The sequence below is a fragment of the Lutra lutra genome, chromosome 3, assembly GCF_902655055.1.
Source record: "Lutra lutra chromosome 3, mLutLut1.2, whole genome shotgun sequence".
Taxonomy (NCBI): domain Eukaryota; kingdom Metazoa; phylum Chordata; class Mammalia; order Carnivora; family Mustelidae; genus Lutra; species Lutra lutra.
In genome coordinates, this window is record NC_062280.1 from 28536802 (window position 1) to 28555248 (window position 18447).

The following is an 18447-nucleotide window of genomic DNA, read 5'->3' on the forward strand; positions in this document are numbered from 1 at the left end:
TAAATTCCGTGTTAATACCATTTCAGAGGTAGCGTGGGCCCCACTCTCCATCAAGGGGATTAGCTGCCCTATCTGAGCTCGGGGCAGACTCTGTGGCCCCAAGCAGGCCTGCGTGCTCTTATCCCCATCCCCTCTGCCTCACATAGGCAAGGGTTGGGCAACCCTGTGGCTCCGGCCAGTGCCTGTGCACTGCCTTTTGGGGTCAAGGCCACCCAGAGTTGCCTCCCATTACCATTGCATGGAGCAAGAGTTTTGCAATAGCAGTTCCTGCCCTGGAGAGCTGGTGAGAACTTCTCCTTAGCAAAGCCTGCAACAAGGTAAGGGGCAGGGAATGGAGCGACCGGAGGGGGACAGGGCCGGGGCTCTGGAGCAATCAGGGCAACAGGATCAGCCCTACTCAAAGGGGCAGCAGTCCCTTCTCGCAGGTCTGATTTGCTCAGAAATTTGTATTAGGGCAAAGTTCATATTCTAGTGGAAGACATCATGTTCTAGTGGGACTCCAGTGTCGAGTTCATGTCTGCCTTGAGAACAGAGGGAGAGAAGAGACCTGGCAGAGACCTCTTATGTTCAAAGAGGAGGCAAAGAGTTCTGCTCCTGGACCAGAACTCATCTGAAGGAAATCAGGGGCTGGGAATGGGGAAAATGGACCTTCTCCCCATTTGGGGAGGGATGGAAGGACAGTGCCGAGGTCCAGCCTCTAGCTCCACACTGCCCCCACCCCAAAGAGTCCCCACCAAGTCCAAGGAAGAGTGCAAAAGCTCCAAAGACATTAGAGGACTGGGGACCCCTGGCAGAAGCTTCCACAGTCACCATAGCCACCCCTGGTGCTGCATGGGGACGTGCATGGAACATGGGAGTGACTCCAGAGCACATGTCTAGCCCAGCGGCACCCGGAAGAGCACCTGGGGGGCACTTGCAACAGACTCCCTCAAATTCCTGGGAGAATTTATGAGGGGGCAGTGAAGCCTGCATGAGTGCAGAGACTGTCAGCCAGTGTGATTTTGGTCACAGCGCTTGATGGGACCTCGCTGTTCCCAGGCTGGGGATACCCTGGAAAACTTGGGCAACGTCATTATTTCTTGAAACAAGATGTCACTCAGATCATCCAATGTACACGAGTTCCCCCACTTTGTCAAATCATTCCATGCTCAACAGAATGCTATGAGGCCCCCAGGATATGCCAGAAACACTGTGGTTGGTTTGGGGATTCAGAGATTTTTATCATAGATTCGTCCTATTTATGTATAATATTTATATATTTTTCTATATTGTGTACCATCGATTTATATATTATTTTTATGTGTTTTTATGTATTATATATAAAAGATATAAAATCCCTACTTTTAAGAACGTCACAGTGGGGAGGAGGGAGCAGCTGAGATGATTACCGATCCCATAACTGAAGCCATGATAGAGATAAGCCCCCGGGGGCGGGGGGTGCAGACGGCACAGAGAGAGGGCTGCATGGCTCAGGGGCGGTCTTGACCAGGCTGAATCTTAAAGGAAAAAGAAGAGTTGGCCAGACCAAGAGTGTAGGAACGAGCATAGCCCAGGGAGGGAAAGGCATGCCAGGCTCTGCGGGGAACCACAGGGCTCTTTGGGAGCCACACATGGTTCTCTGTGGTTGGAGTTGGGGAGTCCCGGGGGTGTGGTCTGGAACGAGGCCAGCTAGGTACAGAAGGTCCCATGCAGAGGCTCTACCTGAGGGCAGTGCAGGTCCTTGAAGGGTTTTAAAAGGAAAGAGCCTGATCAAATTCACACTTCGGGAAGATTGTTCTGAGAGCAGAGTGGAGGATGGTTTAGGGGAGAAAGACTTGAGGCAGAGAGGATTTAGACTCGCCCTCTGCCCTCTGCGCTACCCCCCCCCAACCCCGCGCCTGCGCATGCTCGCTGGCGCGCGCTCTCTCTCTCTCTCTCAAATAAAAAATCTTTCAATACAGACACATTTAATCCACATGACAACACTATGCAGTAGGTGCTTCAGGAGCCCCATTTTACAGATGATGGAACTGAGGCCCGTGAGACTGAGTAACTAGCCCAAGGTCTGCAGTCCAGCTCCAAAATCCACAGCTCTCCCCCATGTATTGCAGTAGTTCAGGCAAGAGAGAATAAAGTGTTGCCTAACACTGTCCTTGAAGATGGCAAGGGGCAGATAATCAAGAGAGATGCTAAGAGATAGCCTCATGCAAGGGGCCTGCCAGGGGCAGGCTGTTTCCTGTAGACTGGTAGCCCAGATAGGAGGGTGGGGTCAGAATTCCCAGAGACAAGCTTTCTACCTGCTGCACCTTGTGGGACCTACTTGCAGCACCTGTGGGACCTCAGGGGAAACGTCAAGAGGCTGCACGAGGCTCAAGCTGCACAAGGAGTTTGCGCTGCAAAGAGAAGTTTGGAGGGAAACCGGGCACTGAAAGTGTGGGAGACCCCAGCACTTATGGGGTGGGTGCTGAAGCCTGGGGAGCAGATGGGCTGGCCTGGGGAGGGCAGGGAAAGAAGAGGACCTGCATTGGTCCTCTCCTCTGGATGTTCCCCAGGGAACATCCAGATTTGAGGAATGAATGGAGAACTAAAGCCACAAAATGAGACCAAGGTTCAGGAGAAATAGGAAGAGAATGAGGTCAGTGGGATTAAATACTGCAGAGGTCAAATGAGACTTGAACAATAACCATTTCCCCATAAATACAGTTACGAGGCATACAGCAGGCTGGGAGAAAACATCTTAACATAATTGACAAATGTGAGATAGTATGAGTAGATACGGTAACTAACAGACCCTTTTATGAATTGCCAATGGGAGAATAAACTGATAGGGTCTTTTCTTTTTTTCTTTTTTAAATTTTTTTAATTTTAAGATTTTATTATTTATTTGCTAGAGAGAGAGACAGAGAGAGAGCACAAGCAGGGGGAGTGGGAGAGGGAGAAGCAGGCCTCCCGCCGAGCAGAGAGCCCAATGCAGGGCTTGATACCAGGACCCTGGGATCATGACCTGAGCCAAAGGCAGATGCTTAACCACTGAGCCACCCAGGTGCTTTTCGTATGGAAGCATAGTGGATACACAATGTTATATTAATTTCAGGTGTATAACACAGTGACCGGACAGTTCCGTACATTACGCCACCACAATACATGTAGTCACCATTAGCAGATACAGCCTTATCAAAATTTAAATGGGCACCCATATGACCCAGCAAAATTACACTTAAGCCACACAAACCATCATACAAATTCCCAGAGACGTACATCCAAAGATGCTCGTAGCAAGACTTAAATATTCATCCGCAAGGCAATTATCCGATCAATCATGATACATCCGCCCCATGGACTAGTATGTTGTCAGGGAAAAAAGAAAGGTGGACCTATGTGCAGCCCATGACAGCATGGTGAAGTGCAGAATGATATCATTAGTCCCATATCATTTGTTTTCGGAAGAAGAAGAAGGAAAGCATGTCCAAACATGCATGTGTGGAAAAGTCTGGAAAGATGGACGCAAGATCTGTGTGAATCTAAGGACAGAAAGCAGTCCTTCCAGTTCGACTTCAGATCCTTTGGTGGTTCCTCTATTCTTTACAGTATGCAGGCTTTGTTGTTATAACCATAAAACCGCTTTATTTAAGAAATGGGCGTGCTCGCTTCAGCAGCAGATATATTTAAGAAAGGGGCTTATTGGATGTCGTGGCCTGAGGTCGTTGGTAGTGTTGGCAAGAGCTCTTTCAGCAGAGGGATGGGAAGGGAGCTAGCAGCAGTGGGCTGAGCAGTGAAGGAGAGGAGGCGAGGGGGAAGTAGCCACTTTCTCTAGAAGTCCACTGTGAGCAGAGCGCTGGGGGCACAGTAGCTGGAGGGGTCCTACGACAGAGGGCGGTGACAGAGACATGAGCAAACTCAAGGAAAGAAATGGCGGAGGGGGCAGAAGGGCCAGGAGGCAGACCCCTCAAGGACGCGAGAGGCAGGGTGTCCCACAGTCGGGGCAGGAATTCACCGGAAAGAGAACAAGGGATGCTTCTCACGCTGACCCTAGAAGGAAGGAAGAAAGTGTGTAACAAGTGCAGGCAAGTCTGTTCACCAAGGGCTGGGGTTGCCTGCATCTTCCTTGTAAAGAAGGACGTGCAGGTTGGAAACGCTCAGAGACAGACTGAGCAGGCTCAGTCTCTCCTTAGCCTGGCAGTCTCCTCCAGAAAGCCTCAGACAGGTAGGTGTGAAAATCCCCAGTGCTCACCACAGAATCTCCAGGCAGATCTCTGGCCTGGAGTCAGAGTCCTAGGACCAACCTCATTGCTCCTCTGAGGGGACGCCTCCCCCTGGTGGGCCTCCTGGAATTCACCCTGGTGACCCCAGGTCAGATGTTTCCCTCTAAAGCTGCTCACTTTTTTTCCTGCCAAACAGTGCTGACTGCTCCCAAGCCCCTAGCCACGGAGGAGATCAGGAGCCACTCCTACGACGACAGCAACTGTCGTGGCAAATAGCAGGTAAGTGAGCTGTTCCGAGCAAGGGCTGTCAGGGACTCGTGTCTGGTGGAACTTCACGCTCCTCTCTGAGTCCCCTGAGAACTGATGGGTTGGACTGCAGGAACAGGAACATAGAGCTAAAGAGAAAGACATATTCACCTGGACAGTGTGGCCCAAAAGAACTTTCTGCAGTCCCGGGGGTGTTCTATATCAGCACTGTCCAATATGGTAGCCACTTGTCATGTGCGAGCCTTGAACCCTTAAAAGGCAGCCGGTATGACTAAGGAACTACATTTTTCGTTCTCTTTCAACTCAATTTCAGTAGCTATGTATATCCAGTGGCTATCGTGCTGGACAATACAGATCTAGAACGATCGCCTCATTTTCCAGCAGACTGCATCAAGGCCCAGCGAGAATTGACTAGTCCGAGCTCATCTTGACCACCAGCAACATAATCAGCCCATTCTACTCACCCCACCATCCACGTGCAGGTGCCAGACCAACCTAATGAATATCAAGAAACGGGCCGGTGGGGGGGGGATATCAAATCTGGGCTCCTCTTTCTACACCTTTTTATTCCGTTGTCTGGGACTGAAAGGTTCCTAACCAAGCTCGGAAAGCTGAAACTAGGCTCCAGCCCCTTGTTACAGTGGACAGAATACAGAGTTTGAAGTCAGGTAAAAACATTTCTTAAAAACTGTTTAAACGCCAGTTCCCTGTGTCACTCTGATGAGGTTGCTTAACTCCCAGAGTCTGGTTTCCTCATTCAGAAAGTGCACACTTCACGCCTTTGTTATGAGGATTAAATATGTACCAATTCTTTTTGTTCAAGATCGTATTTTTTTTAAGATTTTTTTTTTAATTTGACAGACAGAGATCACAAGTAGGCAGAGAGGCAGGCAGAGACAGAGAGAGGAGGAAGCAGGCTCCCCACTGAGCAGAGAGCCCCATTTGGGGCTTGATCCCAGGACCCTGGGATCATGACCTGAGCCGAAGGCAGAGGCTTTAACTCACTGAGCCACCCAGGCGCCCCATCAAGATCATATTTTTAACTGATCTCTATACCCAGGGTGGGGCTCCAGACCCCAAGATCAAGAGTTGTTGCGTGCTCCCCCGACTGAGCCAGCCAAGTGCCCCTCAATGCACAAGTTCCGAAAAGCACTTTTCCCAGAAGCTGGACCTTAGCAGGGACCCAACACTAGAGCTCACGTGACTCTTGTTATCCAGGCCAGAGCCGATGGGGCTGTACATCAAAGTCTGCCCGGAAAGCAGACCCACTGCTTTTCCTTCCCTGGGGGGGGGGGGGGTGTACTGGGACAGACAGTCACGGCACTAGTTGATAAACTGTTCCAGAGACGAAGATCGCCCTAACAAACGCTAATATCAGGCTTGCTGTATGTCTTAAGTGCTCTACGGGTAATCCCTCGTTTGAGTCTCAGCACTGCCCAGCGGGTTAGATGCTATCACTGGCCTCATTTTACAGATGAGTAAACCAAGACTCGGAAAGGGAAAGTCACTGGCCCCGAGTTGCTGGGCTCACTCAGTCTCTAACCACTGCCTTCCTGTGCCTCTCTCCGTGCATAACAAGTCTCTGCCTGGTTTTAGCATCACTGGGCCAGGAGTCACTGCATTCTTCTCCAGCATGGGAAAGAGAGAAGTGACAAAGAATGTTTGCTAAACAGTTGGGACTCGAAGATTCTTTCCTAGGGGTAAGCAAGTTTGTTGCAGGCTTCAAGCGCTCTGCGGGTCCTGGGATGCAGGGGCAAGAGGCATAGTGGAGGGGCTGGAGGCACGGTTTGCTGGGGGGAGGAGGAGCTTGGGAGGGAGCCGTGAATCAGTGTTCACTGTTCTGCCTGTATTTATCCTTTCCACGGTAATTAATAACAAATGTACATTCTCAGTGTCACTCAACTCTGCTTTCGAAATGTGTTTGGACTTGGATAAGATGTGAATTTTTCCAAAAAGCCTTTCTTTCCAAATGAGATGGTCTTGGCTCCAAAAGTGGCCAACCACACACACCCAATCCCAAGTGTACAGACCAAGAAAGGGCTCTGGTGGTTCATGGGGTGGGGACAGGAGGCATTAGGTCCAGGATCACCAGAAGCTCAAGTTCCATCTCTCTCATCTTCATGAGCTGCTCTCCTTTGAGATGCGAGAACGGTTCAAGAGCAGGAGGGCTGGGGGCTCCCGAACAGGGGGCAGCCCGAGGCAGCTAGGGTATGGGGACAGTCAGACAAGTCTGCTAAAAGAGCCAGGGTCTGCTGAGACCAGGGAAAAGATGAGAGAAATCCATGCCGTCCTGGGCAAACCATTGCCTTTGCATGGGCCTCAGTTTGCTCCTCTGTGAAATGGAAAGATTGGCTAGAAAACACCACAGGTCCCTTGCCGATATGAAACTCTACCAGGTCAGAAAATAACTCGCCATCCAAGAGCTGACCTGAGGATTAATTATTCAAGTTATCAAAAGCATCCAGCAGCCTGAGGACTCCACCCTTGAGTTGAGCAATGTAATCCACCGCTCACTTCCTCCACTCTCTTCTCACCACCACCGCCCTGTCAGTCAGACACATCTGCCCTCCTGGACGGGTCCCACAGGTGAAAGGCCTAGACTCCTGGTAAGTCTTGGAACACCCCCTTTCTCACCTTCCAGAATGTCTCTGTTCTCTGACCCCCTTGACACCCAGCCCCCAATGACCCCAGACATCTCTCCCCACCCCAGGGTGGGCTTCTTTCCTCTTAAGGCCTCCCTAGATCCCCAAAGGGAGAGCTCCTGCCCCTCTTCCTTACTCCTCTCTCCAACAACCACTTAGGGCAACTTTCTGCCCAGCTGCTTCCCTTCCTGACTCAGCAAGCTCCCCTGCTTTGACTAGGATTGGGTCCAAGGAAGGGCCAGACATCGTCCAGCCCCCCTTCCCCTATGTTAAATGCAAATATTGTGGATTATATTTATAGAGAGAAAGCATACTAGAATTGTATTAAAATTCCCGAATTTTCTATTGTGATTGAAAAGATTGCCTTCAATGTTTGGGATTTTGTATGTCTCCGTTGTTTAGCATTTTTATAAAATGAATTAGAATCATCCCATCCATGGAGTTTCTGAATGACCATGAGTCATTAGGGTCCTGCCATTTCACTCAATGAGGGAATCTCCCGCTTGTTCACCGAGAACATGACCAGGAGGTCGGTGGGAGTCAGCCAGTTTAAGGGTGTTTTGTTTATCATTCTTGCAAGGACTATTTCTTTTGTTCTGGCCCTACTGAATAGATAAGAAAACAACGCACAAAATATCAAACAATAGGAGTAAACTGTATGCAGTCTGACTTCATGAGATCTTGAAAACTTAACTTACAAATATATTTCAAAAATATTTAATATAGGAGGTATGATTTTTTTTTTTTGTAATAAAGCAGGTCTGTAGACTGTAAGTTAATCCACACCTACATGGAATCCAGGCTGCAGCATTTGTAGGCTCTGTAACCATGGGCTGATGTCTGAGCCCCTCTGTGCCTGTCTTCTCATCTGTAGTCAGGACTAATCATATCTATCCGTAACACTCCAGGGAGGTCATGTACCCCCGAGGCACAAAGCAGACCTCAGACAGGTCAACTCCTTTCCCTTAGTTTCTCCCTTTGACTGTCAACACATCCTCCCTAGAGACTGGTAAACTGAAAAACCCACAAGCATCCACAAAGCATTGTCTCCCCAGTGGCTGGAGGTCACTGCCCTGTCCTGCTTCTCTTGCCTGAATTCTCCACCTCCTGTCCTGACTTTCAGGGTCTCCCTCTGGACCCTCAAGCAGATCTTTCATGTCTGGGAGTGGGAGCTCCCCTGTGTATCTCCAACCCCTCCCCCACACAGCTGAGCACTGGCTTATTTAGAATGAGTTACCAGTGAAGTATGCTTGGTTGCTATTGTCTCCTGATAGGGCAGTTTCTGCTTCCACCCTGGCCCTGCCTTCTCACGGTCAGTGTTCCTAAATACGGGCCTCTCCTCTATGGGCACAAGCTCTCTTTCCCATTATGCTCTGCTAAAAGTGGGCCTTCTCTAGGTCATTTCTTCCCTTGAGAGCATCTCTGATCATCTGTTCCCAGAGGTGACCCATTCTTTTTTTTTTTTTAATATTTTTATTTATTTATTTGACAGACAGAGATCATAAGTAGGCAGAGAGGCAGGCAGAGAGAGAAGGAGAGGAAGCAGGCTCCTTGCTGAGCAGAGAGCCCGATGTGGGGCTCGATCCCAGGATCCTGGGATCATGACCTAAGCCGAAGGCAGAGGCTTTAACCCACTGAGCCACCCAGGTGCCCCAAGGTGACCCATTCTTGACCTTGTGACTTCATTGGACATAACCCTGGGATAAACATCCTCTTGACCGTGGGATGGCAGAACTAGTGACTTGTCACAGGTCTCGCCAACAACACTGGCTGAGTTGTATGGTGGCCTTTCCCATTATTACCTTATCTCCCTGGCTAGACATTCCCCAAACGCATCAGATCTTTCTAGGTTCACAGACTGAGTCTGCTCTATGGTCTCCGTGGGCTGAGAAGCTGATTTAACTGGCCACAATCACCTAGACTAAGAATTCCGTCACTCCAGGGGAAAGGGCATTGTTTTTCCAGTTTCTCTTAACCCTATTCGGCTTTCTTCTTTGCTATATATGATTGAGAGTGACAGACCTCCCTCTGCTAAAGAGAAAAGCTTCTCGAGAGTTTCATTGTTGATGTGGTTGTTTTACTACCTGTGTTTGCTTCTCAAAAGTGTCCCCCTTTGGTTAATTTTTTTCTAATTGAGATGGAATTTGCACTCTGTAAAAGTCACCCATTCACAGGGTACAACTAGTGGTTCCAAGTATTTGCGTGAAGCTATACAATCCTCCCACTGTCTAATTCCTGAACACTTTCATCAACCTGAAAAGAAACCCCTCCCTCTAGCACCTGGCAACCCAGATCTACTTTCTGTCTCTACTGATTTGCCTCTCCTGTACATTTCACATACATGGACTCGTACAGTATGAAGCCTTTTATGTCTGGCTTTTTTTTTTTTTTTTTGGCCTGGAATAATGTTTTCATGGTTCATCCACGTCGCAGCAGATATCAGTCCTTTATTCCTGTCGTTGGTTGGATAACAGCCTATGGTCTGTGTGCACCTCTGTTAGTTTCTCCATTTATCCGTTGATGCACATTTGAATTGTTCCCACTGTTCGGCTGTCACGCTGCTGTGAACGTTTGTGTACAAGTTTTTGTGGGGACATAGGTTTTCCATTCTCTTGGGCGCGTATCTAGAAGTGAAATTGCTGGGTCATTGGTAACTATGTTCGATGTTTTGAACAACTGCCAAACTGTTCAAAGCAGCCGCTCCACTGGCGCATCTCCATGAGCAATATATGAAGGGTCCCATTCCCCACATCCTCGTCAACAGCGTTACTGTCCCTCTTGTTTTATGATGATGATCCTATAGAGTATTGAAATAATTCTGGAGCCTTAGTACTTTGTGTTTTTCTCTTTAACACTGGTTCCATTTTGAGGTGGGTTACCTCCTTGCATATGGTCCCAGGATGGTCATACCTTGTCATAAAGAAATGGCACAGTACTGATGCATCTTGTGGTTCACAAGGAACTCACTTGGGAGCTGGTTTACTTTCATTTACATCCTCTTTGAAAACTGAGTAAAATTTCAGAGTGACTGCAGCTTCCCCCAAAAGCAGGCTTTGGGCTATCCCCAAAACAAGGGCAGAGCCAACAGAAGCAGGTTTACCTGGACTTCGTCTGGAGGTGCTGGGGAGTCAGGGATGGATGAAGGCACTCACTGGCAGGACAGAAAGTGTCCCCACCAGAATGGAAAAGCCACCAAAACAAGGATAGTGTGTCTCCACCCGTCTGCACCTCCTGATAGGGCACAGGTGCCACTGCCTGCACCTGTCTCAACCTGTATTCTCTGCTTCCACTGCCTCTCCCATTGCTGGGAGCACTCTGGATTTCTCTGCTCACTTCCAAGTGGCAGTCCACGGCTGTGACAGTCTGTCACATTTCACCCGCTTAGAGAATCAGTCAGCCACCCGTTTAGGATTTTTAATATACTTTTTTCAAACTGCACAAATATTCCCACAGCAGGTCTCCTGCATCCTGAAAGGAAAATGCTGGGCTGTAGATAAGCTTTCTTCTAGGGGCACCTGGGTGGCTCAGTGGGTTAAAGCCTCTGCCTTCAGCTCAGGTCACGATCTCAGGGTCCTGGGATCGAGCCCCACATCGGGATCTCTGTTCAGCAGGGAGCCTGCTTCCCCCTCTCTCTCTGCCTGCCTCTCTGCCTACTTGTGATCTCTCTCTCTCTGTCAAATAAATAAATAAAATCTTTAAAAAAAAATAAGCTTTCTTCTAGGTCCAGTATCCTGCAGCTGTATTGCTGTTACCACTAAATCTATTTTCCCACAAACTTCTTTTAATGACTTCCCAAAAGTGGGACAGAGGGGCTCCTCCCTCAGCTTTCTAGTCAAACCTCCATCTTTCTCTAGCGGTCAAACCCAGTGGGATCACCTGCTTCATCCCCCACATCAAGAACTGAACGGCACCTCCTATTTCTGACATTAAATCCAGCTTCATTAGCCAGAGAGGCTCACCACTGAAGAATCTGAGACGTGTTCTGTAGGGATTGGGATTTCAACAATGTTTTGGATGACAGTGATGTCATGGAAAGAGCTCAGAACCTCTTTGGCTTTGAGGGAACTATACGTTTTGTGCAATGTGCCATTTATCACAAAATGTGGCTCATAACATAGAGCCACAACTATTTCCTAATGTGAAGGTTGCTTCAGTGTAATATACAAGCCAAGGCAAAGAATCCTGTCTGAGATTCATGGGCAAATAGGCTAGAATCTGGGGAGAGATTATCGTGCAGTAACTCCCATCTCTCTTCTCTAGGCCAAGACTTAAGTTTGCCTCCAATATGGAAGACATGGACTGGGAGGCTTATGGCTTGGAAGATCTCTTTGGTGAAAATTACAGTTACAGCACAGAACTCCCCTTCATTCCAGAAGGCTCTGCCCCATGCAGGCCAGAATCTCTGGAAATCAACAAGTATGCAGTGGTGGTCATCTACGCCCTGGTCTTCGTGCTGAGCCTGCTGGGAAACTCCCTAGTGATACTGGTTGTCCTATACAGTCGGCTCAGCCAGTCTGTCACCGACGTCTACCTGCTGAACTTGGCCATAGCCGACCTGCTCTTCGCCCTGACCTTGCCTATCTGGGCTGCCTCCAAGGCGAAAGGCTGGATCTTTGGCACACCCCTGTGCAAGGTGGTCTCGCTCCTGAAGGAAGTCAACTTCTACAGTGGTATCCTACTTCTGGCCTGCATCAGCATGGACCGCTACCTGGCCATCGTCCATGCCACACGCACGCTGACCCAGAAGCGGCACTGGGTCAAGTTCATATGCTTAGGCATCTGGGCGCTGTCCCTGATCCTGTCCCTGCCCATCTTCGTCTTCCGCAGGGCCATCAATCCCCCCTACTCCAGCCCGGTCTGCTACGAGGACATGGGCGCCAATACCACAAGACTGCGGATAGTGATGCGGGCCCTGCCCCAGACCTTCGGCTTCCTCGCGCCCTTGGCGGTCATGCTGTTCTGCTATGGACTCACCCTGCGTACGCTGTTCCAGGCCCACATGGGGCAGAAGCACCGGGCCATGCGGGTCATCTTTGCCGTCGTGCTCGTCTTCCTGCTCTGCTGGCTGCCCTACAACCTGGTCCTGGTCGCAGACACCCTCATGAGGCTCCGGGTGATCGAGGAGACGTGTGAGCGCCGCAACGACATCGGCCGGGCCCTGGATGCCACCGAGATTCTGGGCTTCCTCCACAGCTGCCTCAATCCCTTCATCTACGCCTTCATCGGCCAGAAGTTTCGCCACGGACTCCTCAAGATCATGGCCTTCCACGGGCTCATCAGCAAGGAGTATTTGTCCAAGGACGGCAGGCCTTCCTTTGTTGGCTCTTCTTCAGCAAACACTTCTACCACCTTCTGAGCCCCTGGGCCCTGCTGGAGCGCCTCGGAGCACCTCCCTCACCGTCAGCATCCCATCCCGAGCCTCATGTCCACTGGTTGTTTCCAGTCTGTGTGTCAAGGCAGCTCCCGGTTGTGGTTACAGGAAACTACTGGGGCCACGTCCTTTTCAGGCCCATTGGAGGGTTTAGAAAGCCTGCCCTCGTTCCCCACGCCTCCCTATACTTACTATGCCAGCTGCTAGAGCTCAGTCCATCCTAGCACTGAGCCCACAGCACTCTGTTCTCTGGGGCAGTTAAAGACATTCGAAAGGCATCCTTTCAGGTGACGACAGAAAGTTCCTACCACGGGGAGCCGTTAGTGGCAAACAGCAGTCATTGCTTTCCCAACTCTCCCTTTCTTGCTTGTTGGCAAAGCCCACCTCCCTTGAGGGAGGCCGAGGACAGACACTCACTTTCCAAGACTCCCTTAGCTAGGAGCGGCCCCGTCATCCACGTCTGACTAGTAAGGTTTCAGGGCAATAGTGTGCTGGTGAACCACTCTCCTGGGGGAAAGAAGTCCAGGTTTGTAGCATTTACCAAGTTACCTGGGGCAAATGCTCCCGCCACAATGATGTCAAAGGTTTTCATGTGTTTAGCAACTAGCTCACAAAAATTTAGGAAATGTAATGGGCTGCTTTCACAAGCGGGTACAAACTGGCTTCAGGACACCGTTGCTTAAGAGGAAGTCTGCTGGGTCCAGGGACTCCTGGGAAGTATTCCTGATTTAAAAAGATAGAGAGAGAGACACACCCACACCCACATATCCTTGGTTCTTGCCTTTGACTATGGTTGTGGGATATGATGTGACAAAGAGGCAAAAATTGTGCTCAACACACTTAGGCAGATTGAGTGGATGAGAACAAAGAGCCCAGAAGGAGACCCAAGCATAAATGGTCAATGATTTTCAACAAGGGTTACCAAGAATATTCAATGGGAGAAAGGATAGTTATTCAACACATGGTGCTGGGCAAACCAGTTATCCACATGCACAGGAACGAACTTGGTCCCTTTCCTCATACCATATACAAAAGTTAACTCAAAATGGATCAAAACCTACACAGGAGAGCTTCAACTACTAAATGTTTAGTAGAAACGTAGAAGAAAAGTTTTATAACATTGGATTTGGCAATGATTCCTTGAATATGACACCAAAAGCACAGGCGAGAAATGAATAAATAGATAACTGGATTTCCCCAATATTAAAAACTCTGCATATCCAAGGACACGATCAAGAGAGTAGAAAGGAAAATCATAGGATGGGAGAAAATATTTTTCAATCAAATTTTATGCAGTTTACTCTCCATGATACACAAATAATTCTTACAATTCAACAGCAATGACAACAACAACAAAGACAGATAATAGCAAGTGTCAGCAACGATATGGAAAAACTGGTGGGACCCTTGTGCACCGTTGGTGGAAAAGTAAAATGGTGCAGCTGCCATGGAAAACAGCACCTCGAAAGATGAAACAGAATTACTGTATGATCTAGCACTTCCCTGTCTAAGTGTACACTGAAAGCAGTGAACTGAGAGCAGAGACTCAAACAGATGTTTGTACACTAATGTTCATGGCAGCACCATTCACAGTTGCCAAAAAGTGATAATCGCGCAATGTCAATCAGTGGATGATGGACAAAAAAATGTGGGGTGTACATACAATGGAATAGGGTTCAGCCTTAAAAATGAACGAGTCTCTGGGATATGCTACAACAGGGATGAACCCTGAAAACATGATATGAAGTGGAAGAAGCCAGGCAAAAATAGCGTATGATTCCACTTTTTCGAAGTACCTACAATAGTCAAACTCATAGGGACAAGAAGTCCAACAGTGGTTATCAGGGCCAGGCAGAGGAGAAAATAGGAAGTAGTTGTTTAATGGGTACACAGTTCTGTTGGGGGTGATGAAAAGTTTCTGGAGATGGATAGTGGTGATAGTGGTAGGACAGTGGGAATGTGCTTAATCCCACTAAACAGTACACTTAAAACTGGTAAAAAAAAAATGGTCAATTTTATGTTGTGTGTATCTTACTGGAAAGGAAAAAAAAACAACAACTAGTTCCCAAACGACAAATTTCAGCAATTGAACCATTTGTGGAACCATCTACCTGTAACTTCTTGTTCGAGTAGATAATTAAATGTCTTTTTTTCTTTGTACAAGCCACTTAGAGTGTATTTCATTACTTGTGATCAAAAGCATCTGAACTGCTACAGATAAGTCAGGCAAGGGTGGGCAGAGGTCCTGAACGTAGATTTATTTACAATAATTAAATCCCTTCTCTGCTTATTGGGTGCACAAGGAGAGACAAGGATTGAAATTGAGGGAGAACCCAGCCTTTCTACCTCCTTCACTCCCAGCCCAAATCTGTGGCCGCTGGACATGTGTCATGGAAGGAGATGTGTCCCAGGATCACAAAGTGTTTCTTGTGTCTTTGGGTGAAACCAGTCCTGAGTGCCAAGGGTCAGTGTGTTTTACGAAATCAGCAGGATTGGGGAGCAGGAAGCTAGACAGCTCTGCTGAGCTCAACCAGCCACCCCTACTTTGAGTCTCCACTCTCTTCTCTCTCCCACTCAAAACACACTCACACACACACACACACACACACACACACACACACACACACACGCCCGACATGCAGGACCATCAAAAGCACACCTTGCAGAATAGGGACATGGTATCCAGGCAAAACTAAGGATCTGCCTTGGTTGGGCAGTATTTCCTGAAGACCTGCCATCCCAGGGCTCTGGGACATGGCAGAGCCTTACCCTGGCAGAGCTCCCGTTCACAGGCCTCATCCCTTTGGGGGCTTTGGCAGGAGGGGTTTGGACTCGGAGCAGCCCCCTAAGGAAGTAGGACGGCAAGGGGAGTCCGACGGCACAGTCCCCAAACTTCACCAGGCTCTGATCCCCTTCCTGTTAACAATTCTCCAACCACTAAATCAAAGAGACAGCAGCTGTGGCTCTGACCAAAGACCTCTTCAGGGAGGCAGGAACAAACCTCTGAGCTGGGGTGCTCAAGGGACAGGTAACTACCAGTCCTGACTCATGAAAGTGCGAACAGGATTAATCCAGCCCCGATAATCCCTTGTCTTGAGCTCATTGTTTGCCAGGCACTGTGCTAAACTCAGGTTCAAGCTTGACTGAGCTGCTCTGGCCAAGCCTTCCAAACAGCTTCTGATTCAGCAGGCCAACGTGTGTTAACTGGAGGGAACACCCCAGTTGCCAGAGGGACTGGGGGTGTTCTGACCTGGCAGGGCTGATGGGCCAAATGGCTCCCTGAGATCACTGTCAGTGGGAGGAGGCCAGACCAAGTTTCGCTCTGGTTCTGGGGCTCTGCTCTTTGCTCCTCTAATAAGCACTAGAGGAAGCATGGTTCTTGAGGGAAATAAGGGGATAAAATAAGCCTAGGAGCTACACTTGTGTAAACTGTTACTATCTCTCTCTCTCTCTCTCTTCCTCCCTCCCCCCCTTCTTCTCCCACATAAAGACAGTTTTGGCACAAAAAAACCTACCAACCAAGACATCACTGGGAGGAGGCAAATCCAAGGTCTGTCTTCGAGTTGTTGATTTCCTTCTTCCCTCCGATGTTTCCAGGCCTAAGTCCCACTGTCAGGACCCAGCTCTGTTCTGCCTAGATCTGCCTGTTCAGTCTGAGCCTGCCCTTCTGGTTTCTGAGATACATCCCCCTACTTACATGAACACCCCCCATCTTTTCTCCGTTTCCCCAGTTTATGACATCTTCCTCGACGCAGTCCCTCCCCATTGCAGGAATGGGCTCCCTTTGCTCACGAAATCGGGTTAGCCTCCAGTGTCTCCTGGGTGACATAAAGACGTACCCCCCAGGAGGGGCATGTCACATTGACGTTCATCCCATGTTGACCGATGTGGAAAATGGCCACCCTGCCCTGGCAGAGCCAGAGGAGACCTAGAGCACCCTCCCAGGGCCAACCCTTACAATATGCAAGTGGGGAAACTAAGGCCTAAGCAAACAGCTCAATCAAGATCTCATGGCTGGGTAAGAGTAGAGCTGGAATAAAAATGCCTAGTGCGGTTCATATTTCCAGATATTTAGCTTTTCTAGTGGTGACCCCTCAGGCACCTTACAAATAGAGAGAAAAATACAAAAATGAACTTCCCAGAGTGTTCCACTCATATGGGTAGGGCTGGTCCACTTCTTCAGAGCCTACACTCATCTGATAGCGTCAAGAGGCAACTGAGGCTTGGGGCCCAGGTTGGGAGCAGGCTCAGATGGGGTTACCCTATTCTGAGCTGGTAGGTAAGATGGTTAAAGAGACCGTCGGATGGGGTTCCTGGGTGGCTCAGTCAGTTGAGCATCCGACTCCGGATTTCAGCTCAAGTCATGCTCTTGGGGACGTGGCATCGAGCCCCACAACAGGCTCCACGCTCTCCCTCTCGCTTCTACCCACCCCTCCCCACCACCACTCACACACCCACACATGTGGGCACTCTCTCTCTAAAAGAAAAGAGACAGTTGGAGCCCAACACAAAATTCAGAGCCAGATAAAACAAGCCTCTGTTGAGGACACGTGCTCTATCATCCAGGGCTCCATTGGAAAGCAGGACCACTCGGGGGAGAGATTAGTTATCAGGATTTGACTGCACGCAATTGTGGGAGCTGGCCAAATGGTCTAGGTTGGGCTGTTATCTTTGTTTCTGGTGCTAGGACCTGAAAATGGCAGGACAGAGAGAGCCAAGAAGGAAAGATCCCATGAAGCAGACAACAGGGAGGGTGAGCTGGGACCTGCCAGGACAGACTGAAACCTGTGCCAGTCTCTTGTGGACTACAAGTTCAACATGCAGACGGCCTGCGAGAGATGCTGACACCTGCATCATGAAGGTCAGAAGACGCGTGGCTCAGGTTAAGGAGCGCAGAGACCAGCATCTGGTGCTTGGTACTGACTTTCCAGAGCATAAAAAAGAATGCAGCCTCTGCTCCCCTTTCCACCTTCCAAAGCTCACACAACAGTCTCTTCTGGTCGATGTTAACACGAAAGTAGGTGAGAAAGGGAGGGAATTTGACGAAACATGATTCCAGCTTAAGTGAATTGACTCATTGCAAATCTTTCATGCAAACTTTAGGTGCAGACTCTAAAGAGAAAGAATGATCACCACCAGTGTTTGGATAATGTTTACATAAACTTTCAGTCTATCAGGGAGGAATGCTTTGGGGCTTTTGATAGTACCAGGAATATTCTTTCTTTACCTAGATTTTGGATACCTGGGATTCATTGCATTATTATTCTTACAGCTGTAGTCATTAGTTTTCTACAATCTGTGGTTTGTGTCCTATTCACCATAAAAATGCTTTTGATTATTAAAATAAAGGAGAAAATATGAAGAAAGTTATCAGAAGAACAAAGGGACAACTCTGGTCATTTGGAGGGGCCACAGCAGGGAGCCCAGTGGAAACTACTACATCCTATAGTTTTGGGGTCAGAACCCACCATATTATTATTAGACCATATTACCACCCAAACTTGTAGCAGAGTAAATAGATACAACCATGAAAGTAGGCAATTTGATCAGATCTATTCTAGCGCACATACCTTCTGATTCAGGAAATATCCTTCTAGAAATCTACCCTATAGAAATACCCGCATAGGGAGACAAACGTCAATACAGAATATTCATCACAGCCTCATTTCTAAACTCAAAGCTTAGAAACAACCTGAATGTTCAACAACGGGGAAAGAGTCCAATAAACTGTGAAGGTGCATCCAGGCCACGGAATACATTGGACGCCGTGATTTAAACACAAGGCAAAAACGTGGTGCTAAGTGGAAAAAGCCAGAACAGAAGATCACATATTGTATGATTCCACTGATATAAAATGTCTAAAAAAGGCAAATCTACGGAGACAAAGAGCTGGGGTGTGGTAGTGTTGGGGAGAGGAGCTGGGAATGATTGCAGACGGGCACCAGACCTCTTTCAGGGGTAATGGAAATATTCTACATCTGGATTG

General features: G+C 48.7%; 1 protein-coding gene across 3 annotated transcripts; it reads left to right on the top strand.

Annotated features, from left to right (window-relative positions):
* The first annotated feature begins 203 nt into the window (after positions 1 to 203).
* On the top strand, positions 204 to 14628 carry CXCR2 (C-X-C motif chemokine receptor 2). 3 transcript variants are annotated; one of them, XM_047723250.1, is made up of 3 exons: positions 204 to 317; positions 4378 to 4460; positions 11351 to 14628. In XM_047723250.1, the coding sequence occupies exon 3, from the start codon at positions 11376 to 11378 to the stop codon at positions 12444 to 12446; it is 1071 nt and encodes a 356-aa protein (XP_047579206.1). In that variant the 5' UTR covers positions 204 to 317; positions 4378 to 4460; positions 11351 to 11375; the 3' UTR covers positions 12447 to 14628. The 3 variants fall into 3 exon arrangements, with proteins under 3 accessions (XP_047579206.1, XP_047579207.1, XP_047579205.1); XM_047723251.1 differs by lacking the exon at positions 204 to 317 and adding an exon at positions 4162 to 4183; XM_047723249.1 differs by lacking the exons at positions 204 to 317; positions 4378 to 4460 and adding an exon at positions 6997 to 7054.
* The last annotated feature ends 3819 nt before the right edge of the window (positions 14629 to 18447 follow it).